The sequence below is a fragment of the Homarus americanus genome, unplaced genomic scaffold, assembly GCF_018991925.1.
Source record: "Homarus americanus isolate GMGI-L3 unplaced genomic scaffold, GMGI_Hamer_2.0 scaffold20373, whole genome shotgun sequence".
NCBI lineage: Eukaryota > Metazoa > Arthropoda > Malacostraca > Decapoda > Nephropidae > Homarus > Homarus americanus.
Genome location: NW_024756692.1, coordinates 3,642 through 13,486, shown reverse-complemented (window position 1 = coordinate 13,486; position 9,845 = coordinate 3,642). Strand labels below are relative to the sequence as shown.

General features: G+C 37.4%; 1 protein-coding gene across 1 annotated transcript; it reads left to right on the top strand.

Annotated features, from left to right (window-relative positions):
* The first annotated feature begins 4,009 nt into the window (after positions 1 to 4,009).
* Positions 4,010 to 4,609, top strand: LOC121856889 (pollen-specific leucine-rich repeat extensin-like protein 1). Its single transcript, XM_042352657.1, has one exon. The coding sequence runs from the start codon at positions 4,010 to 4,012 to the stop codon at positions 4,607 to 4,609; it is 600 nt and encodes a 199-aa protein (XP_042208591.1).
* Positions 4,610 to 9,845: the final 5,236 nt, after the last annotated feature.

Here is a 9,845-nt window from a genome sequence, read left to right as displayed (position 1 = left end):
ATGATGATGGGTGGTGTTATATGTAGTGATGATGGATGGTGTTATATGTAGTGATGATGGTGGTGTTATATGTAGTGATGATGGATGATGTTATATGTAGTGATGATGGATGGTGTTATGTAGTGATGATGGATGATGTTATATGTAGTGATGATGGGTGGTGTTATATGTAGTGATGATGGATGGTATTATATGTATTGATGATGGATGATGTTAGATGTAGTGATGATGGATGGTGTTATATGTAGTGATGATGGGTGGTGTTATATGTAGTGATGATGAATGATGTTATATGTAGCGATGATGGATGGTGTTATATGTAGTGATGATGGTGGTGTTATATGTAGTGATGATGGATGGTGTTATATGTAGTGATGATGGGTGGTGTTATATGTATGATGATGGATATTATATGTAGTGATGATGGATGGTGTATATGTAGTGATGATGGATGATGTTATATGTAGTGATGATGGGTGGTGTTATATGTAGTGATGATGGATGATGTTATATGTAGTGATGATGGGTGGTGTTATATGTAGTGATGACGGATGATGTTATATGTAGTGATGATGGGTGGTGTTATATGTAGTGATGATGGGTGGTGTTATATGTAGTGATGATGGATGATGTTAGATGTAGTGATGATGGATGGTGTTATATGTAGTGATGATGGGTGGTGTTATATGTAGTGATGATGAATGATGTTATATGTAGTGATGATGGGTGGTGTTATATGTAGTGATGATGGATGGTATTATATGTATTGATGATGGATGATGTTATATGTAGTGATGATGGGTGGTCTTATATGTAGTGATGATGGATGGTGTTATATGTAGTGATGATGGGTGGTGTTATATGTAGTGATGATGGATGATGTTATATGTAGTGATGATGGGTGGTCTTATATGTAGTGATGATTAGTCAATAAAATAATAACAGTTTAATGCTAAAAATATACTTTTGCTGTACCATTGTAGTGAAAAACATGGTGGAACTTACATACACCGTTAATAAACTATTGATGGAAGAAAAAGTTTTAGGACTGAACAGTGAGACAATGTGGAGCCTCCCGGAGGGTGGCGTCCTACCGTGGCCGAGCGGATGGAATTTCCGAAGTGGGGATTCTGCTAGTAATAAACAATAATGGTCCAAGTCCTGAGCCTTGGGTACTCCACTAGTGACGTTACTCAAACAGATTTAGTGCCGTTAATGCTCACTCACTGTTTCCTGTCCTGTAACCACGCACTAATCCATTTTAGAATATCTCCTCCAATGCCATGAGCCTCCACTTTTCTTATCAGTCTTTCGTGGGGACTCTGTCGAAGGCTTTGCTTAAGTCGAGATATACCACATCATAGTCGTGCCCTCGTCCACTGATTAAAAAAAATTGAAAAGAATGTTAATAGAATAGTTGGACATGAACGCCCACTTGTGAAGTCATGTTGGGAATCATTGATCAACAGGTGATTTCGAATAGAGTTTGAAATGATTGCTTCCAGTAATTTGCCTACAATTGATGTTAAGCTGATTACGGTAGTTAGAGGATAGTGATCTATCCCCCTTTGAAAATCAGTATTACATTCGCTATCCTCCAGGATTCTGGTACTACACCTATTAAGGACATGTTAAACAACTTTGCTAATGGCATACTAAGCCTTTCCCTTACATTCCTTTAATACTCTGGCAAATATCTCATTGGGACCGGGTGACTTATTAGGCTTTTAGTTTGTGTGTGGTAGTGTAGTAGACAGTGTCTTATGTGTATTGTACAGTACATAGTACCATGTGTAGTGTGTAGTGTAGTGTAGTATATATAGTGTATTATGTGTATTGTGCAGTACATAGTGTACCATGTGTACTGTAGTGAATAGTGTATTATAGAATTGTACAGTACATAGTGTACCATGTGTAGTGTAGTAGTGTAGAGGTGTATTATATGTATTGTACAGTACATAGTGTACAATGTATAGTGTAGTAGTGTAGTGTAGATAGAAAGGTAATGTACAGTACACAGTGTGTGACTGTACATTACACATAATACAACTATCTACACTATACATGGTATACTACACTACACATGGTACACTATGTACTGTACAATACACATAATACACTATCTACACTATACATAGTACACTATGTACTGTACAATACACATAATACACTATCTACGCTACACTATGCTACACTACACTACACATGATTCACTATGTGCTGTATATTACACATAATACACTATCTACACTATACATGGTACACTATGTACTGTACAATACATAATACACTATCTACACTATACATGGTACACTATGTACTGTACAATACACATAATACACTATCTACACTATACATGGTACACTATGTACTGTACAATACACATAATACACTATCTACACTATACATGGTACACTATGTACTGTACATTACACATAATACACTATCTACACTACACATGATACACTATGTACTGTACATTACACATAATACACTATCTGCACTATACATGGTACACTATGTGCTGTACATTACACATAATACACTATCTACACTATACATGGTATACTACAGTGCACATGATACACTATGTACTGTACATTACACATAATACACTATCTACACTACACATGATACACTATGTGCTGTACATTACACATAATACACTATCTACACTACACATGGTACACTATGTACTGTACATTACACATAATACACTATCTACACTATGCATGATATACTATGACTGTACATTACACATAATACACTATCTACACTACACATGATACACTATGTGCTGTACATTACATAATACACTATCTACACTACACATGGTACACTATGTACTGTACATTACACATAATACACTATCTACACTATGCATGGTACACTATGTACTGTACATTACACATAATACACTATCTACACTATACATGGTATACTACAGTACACATGATACACTATGTACTGTACATTACACATAATACACTATCTACACTATACATGGTACACTATGTGCTGTACATTACACATAATACACTATCTACACTATACATGGTATACTACAGTACACATGGTACACTATGTGCTGTACATTACACATAATACACTATCTACACTATACATGGTATACTACAGTACACATGGTACACTATGTACTGTACATTACACATAATACACTATCTACACTATACATGGTATACTACAGTACACGTGGTACACTATGTACTGTACATTACACATAATACACTATCTACACTATACATGGTATACTACAATACACATGGTATACTATGTACTGTACATTACACATAATACACTATCTATACTATACATGGTATACTACAGTACACATGGTACACTATGTACTGTACATTACACATAATACACTATCTACACTACACTACAATACACATGGTATACTATGTACTGTACATTACACATAATACACTATCTACACTACACTACAATACACATGGTATACTATGTACTGTACATTACACATTATACACTATCTACATTACACATAATACACTATCTACACTACACACAATGCATTATACCGTATGCTCTATACACTGTCTACACTACACTCAATGAACTACATAAAGCTACTGTAGGTGGATCGGTATCCAACCTAACTAACATACTGACCCACACATTTTGTAGCAAGACAGTCAAAAGTCGCTGTTATTTTTACTATATAAAAAATTATGAACTGCAAAATAGTGATTGGTTCTTTTGCCATAATTTTTAGTATTGTGTATTTTATATTCTGGGACAACGAAGTACGACTCAGAAAAGAAATTATAGCCACAATAGAAGAGTTACAGGCAAAAGTGGATGACCTTAATTTTTTTTTTTAAATCTTGATTTTGACCATAGGCATTGCAGCCCTATTATAATTCTTGGCCCAAATATTGAAAAATTATCTGGAAAAATTGTACAATAGTGAACGAAATTTCAATACAGACAACACCCAGGCACAGTCCTAGACCGGGGCCCACAAATGTTAAGCCACCCAGCCCTCACTCAAACCTGTGGAAAAATTCCATCCACAGTCCTGGACCGGGGCCCACAAATGTTGCCACCCAGCCTCACCCAAACCTGTGGAAAATTCCATCCACAGTCCTGGACCGGAGCCCACAAATGCCACCCAGCCCTCACCCAAACCTGTGGAAAAATTCCATCCACAGTCCTGGACCGGGGCCCACAAATGTTAAGCCACCCAGCCCTCACCCAAACCTGTGGAAAAATTCCATCCACAGTCCTGGACCGGGGCCCACAAATGTTAAGCCACCCAGCCCTCACCCAAACCTGGGAAAATTCCATCCACAGTCCTGGACCGGGGCCCACAAATGTTAAGCCACCCAGCCCTCACCCAAACCTGTGGAAAAATTCCATCCACAGTCCTGGACCGGGGCACAAAACTCTTAAGCCACCCAGCCCTCACTCAAACCTATGGAAAAATTCCATTCACAGTCCTGGACCGGGGCCCACAAATGTTAAGCCACCCAGCACTCACTCAAACCTGTGGAAAAATTCCATTCACAGTCCTAGACCGGGGCACAAAACTCTTAAGCCACCCAGCCCTCACCCAAACCTGTGAAAAAATTCCATTCACAGTCCTAGACCGGGGCACAAAACTCTTAAGCCACTCAGCCCTCACTCAAACCTGTGAAAAAAATCCAGGAGCCGTATTTGAGCAGGTCACATGGGTTGAGCTCATCCCAGTTTGTCCCAACTTTCCTCGATGCCCCCTCCCCCGTTCAGCCTCGCACACAATCCCGGGCCATAGAATATATTAATAACGCATCAGATAATACTTGTAGTAGGTCGGGGAGTGATGCATTTGACCACTCTAGTGTGAAGGAGGTGCAGGGGCAGGATAAACCCGTCCAATTGCCTGTTCCTGCCCCCTAGCCCGGACTGTCAACTGAAGAATTTCTTGAAATGAAAGAAACACTAAAAAAATATAAAGAGAGACATTTCAAAACTGAACCAAATAATTTTTATTGAAAAATTTAAAGTTATTCTTCACTAACGGCTCACACACTGTGCTGGGCGAGGCACAAGGTTACTACACCAGCCCATCCTTATAACTACTGTGACGTTACGTTTTGCGCTAGTCAGGCCGCTCCTCGAATATGCTGTTCAGTTTTGGTGCCCTTATAGAATGGATATCAATTCGCTGGAGTCGGTGCAGCGAAGAATGATGAAAATGATTCCGGGGCTTAGAAACCTTCCATATCAAGATAGGTTAAAGAAACTAAACTTGCATTCCCTAGAACGACGAAGAGTGCGGGGAGATATGATAGAAGTATTTAAGTGGGTGAAAGAAATCAATAAAGGTGATATAGATAAAGTTCTTATAATATCCGAGCAGGATAGGACTCGAAGCAACGGATTTAAGTTGGATAAGTTTAGGCTTAGGAGAGAGATAGGTAGGAACTGGCTCACAAATAGGGTGGTAGACGAGTGGAACAAGCTTAGCAACTTTGTAGGAAGTGCTGGAACGCTGGAAAGTTTTAAAAGGAGGCTAGATAGATTCATGGATGATAGAGAGTGGTAGTAACTCTCGACAGGAGCTGCCATGCACAGGCCAACCTGCCTATTGCACACTCCTTATTTTCTTATGTTTTTTTTTATGTTAATACAAACAAGATTTTATAACGTCACCGTTCTTTTACCAGTATAATGTTACGAAAATACAAAATACACAACGTTATATCCCACACACAACTTTACATCCTATACACAGAAAATATTCTATCCTATTCTTCCTCCACTTTCCTTGACTCACACACTCAACACTATAATGTATACTCAAGCTTATGTCTTTGTCATGTGTTGAACTCCTTTCACTGTTTCCACTTTCCTCAGCCACGTCAAACCTGCTTCTCCACCTGTCCAGTTACTATGGTCACCACATCACTTTTTGGCGGGAATCTACAAACAATCAGGCATCAGTTTTCCAGTGGCGCCATGAAACACCTCTGACGTCCCAGCCGGCTTCTCACGTTCCATGCCCACGTGATGATGATGGGTGGTGTTATATGTAGTGATGATGGATGGTGTTATATGTAGTGATGATGGGTGGTGTTATATGTAGTGATGATGGATGATGTTATATGTAGTGATGATGGATGGTGTTATATGTAGTGATGATGGATGATGTTATATGTAGTGATGATGGGTGGTGTTATATGTAGTGATGATGGATGGTATTATATGTATTGATGATGGATGATGTTAGATGTAGTGATGATGGATGGTGTTATATGTAGTGATGATGGGTGGTGTTATATGTAGTGATGATGAATGATGTTATATGTAGCGATGATGGATGGTGTTATATGTAGTGATGATGGGTGGTGTTATATGTAGTGATGATGGATGGTGTTATATGTAGTGATGATGGGTGGTGTTATATGTAGTGATGATGGATGATGTTATATGTAGTGATGATGGATGGTGTTATATGTAGTGATGATGGATGATGTTATATGTAGTGATGATGGGTGGTGTTATATGTAGTGATGACGGATGATGTTATATGTAGTGATGATGGGATGGTGTTATATGTAGTGATGATGGGTGGTGTTATATGATGGGTGGTGTTATATGTAGTGATGATGGATGATGTTAGATGTAGTGATGATGGATGGTGTTATATGTAGTGATGATGGGTGGTGTTATATGTAGTGATGATGAATGATGTTATATGTAGTGATGATGGGTGGTGTTATATGTAGTGATGATGGATGGTATTATATGTATTGATGATGGATGATGTTATATGTAGTGATGATGGGTGGTCTTATATGTAGTGATGATGGATGGTGTTATATGTAGTGATGATGGGTGGTGTTATATGTAGTGATGATGGATGATGTTATATGTAGTGATGATGGGTGGTCTTATATGTAGTGATGATTAGTCAATAAAATAATAACAGTTTAATGCTAAAAAAATATACTTTGCTGTACCATTGTAGTGAAAAACATGGTGGAACTTACATACACCGTTAATAAACTATTGATGGAAGAAAAAGTTTTAGGGACTGAACAGTGAGACAATGTGGAGCCTCCCGGAGGGTGGCGTCCTACCGTGGCCGAGCGGATGAGCCCCCCGGGGGGCGGCGATTCTGCTAGTAATAAACAATAATGGTCCAAGTCCTGAGCCTTGGGGTACTCCACTAGTGACGTTACTCCAAACAGATTTAGTGCCGTTAATGCTCACTCACTGTTTCCTGTCCTGTAACCACGCACTAATCCATTTTAGAATATCTCCTCCAATGCCATGAGCCTCCACTTTTCTTATCAGTCTTTCGTGGGGGACTCTGTCGAAGGCTTTGCTTAAGTCGAGATATACCACATCATAGTCGTGCCCCTCGTCCACTGATTAAAAAAAAATTGAAAAGAATGTTAATAGAATAGTTAGACATGAACGCCCACTTGTGAAGTCATGTTGGGAATCATTGATCAACAGGTGATTTCGAATAGAGTTTGAAATGATTGCTTCCAGTAATTTGCCTACAATTGATGTTAAGCTGATTGGACGGTAGTTAGAGGATAGTGATCTATCCCCCCTTTTGAAAATCAGTATTACATTCGCTATCCTCCAGGATTCTGGTACTACACCTGTTTTTAAGGACATGTTAAACAACTTTGCTAAGGGCATACTAAGCTCTTCCTTACATTCCTTTAATACTCTGGCAAATATCTCATTGGGACCAGGTGACTTATTAGGCTTTAGTTTGTGTAGTGTAGTGTAGTGTAGTGTAGACAGTGTCTTATGTGTATTGTACAGTACATAGTGTACCATGTGTAGTGTAATGTAGTGTAGTGTAGTATATATAGTGTATTATGTGTAATGTGCAGTACATAGTGTACCATGTGTACTGTAGTGTAGTGTAGACAGTGTATTATGTGAATTGTACAGTACATAGTGTACCATGTGTAGTGTAGTGTAGTGTAGTGCAGATAGTGTATTATATGTATTGTACAGTACATAGTGTACAATGTATAGTGTAGTGTAGTGTAGTGTAGTGCAGATAGTGTATTATGTGTAATGTACAGTACACAGTGTGTACTGTACATTACACATAATACAACTATCTACACTATACATGGTATACTACACTACACATGGTACACTATGTACTGTACAATACACATAATACACTATCTACACTATACATAGTACACTATGTACTGTACAATACACATAATACACTATCTACGCTACACTATGCTACACTACACTACACATGATTCACTATGTGCTGTATATTACACATAATACACTATCTACACTATACATGGTACACTATGTACTGTACAATACACATAATACACTATCTACACTATGCATGGTACACTATGTACTGTACATTACACATAATACACTATCTACACTATACATGGTACACTATGTACTGTACAATACACATAATACACTATCTACACTACACATGATACACTATGTACTGTACATTACACATAATACACTATCTGCACTATACATGGTACACTGTGTGCTGTACATTACACATAATACACTATCTACACTATGCATGGTACACTATGTGCTGTACATTACACATAATACACTATCTACACTATACATGGTATACTAGAGTACACATGGTACACTATGTACTGTACATTACACATAATACACTATCTACACTACACTACAATATATATGGTATACTATGTACTGTACATTACACATTATACACTATCTACCTTTCACATAATACACCATCTATACTACACTACAATATATATGGTATACTATGTACTGTACATTACACATTATACACTATCTACATTACACATAATACACTATCTACACTACACTACAATACACATGGTATACTATGTACTGTACATTACACATAATACACTACACTATCTACACTATACATGGTACACTATGACTGTACAATACACATAATACACTATCTACACTGCACTACACTACACTACACATGATACACTATGTGATGTACATTACACATAATACACTATCTACACTATACATGGTACACTATGTACTGTACATTACACATAATACACTATCTACACTATATTTGGTACACTATGTACTGTACATTACACATAATACACTATCTACACTACACATGATACACTATGTACTGTACATTACACATAATACACTATCTACACTATACATGATACACTATGTGCTGTACATTACACATAATGCACTATCTACACTATACATGGTATACTACAGTACACATGATACACTATGTACTGTACATTACACATAATACACTATCTACACTATACATGGTACACTATGTGCTGTACATTACACATAATATACTATCTACACTATACATGGTATACTACAGTACACATGGTACACTATGTACTGTACATTACACATAATACACTATCTACACTATACATGGTATACTACAGTACACATGGCACACTATGTACTGTACATTACACATAATACACTATCTACACTACACTACAATACACATGGTACACTATGTACTGTACATTACACATAATACACTATCTATACTACACTACAATATATATGGTATACTATGTACTGTACATTACACATAATACACTATCTACACTACACTACAATATATATGGTATACTTTGTACTGTACATTACACATAATACACTATCTACACTACACTACAATACACATGGTACACTATGTACTGTACATTACACATAATACACTATCTACAGTACACTACAATACACATGGTATACTATGTACTGTACATTACACATTATACACTATCTACATTACACATAATACACTATCTACACTACACACA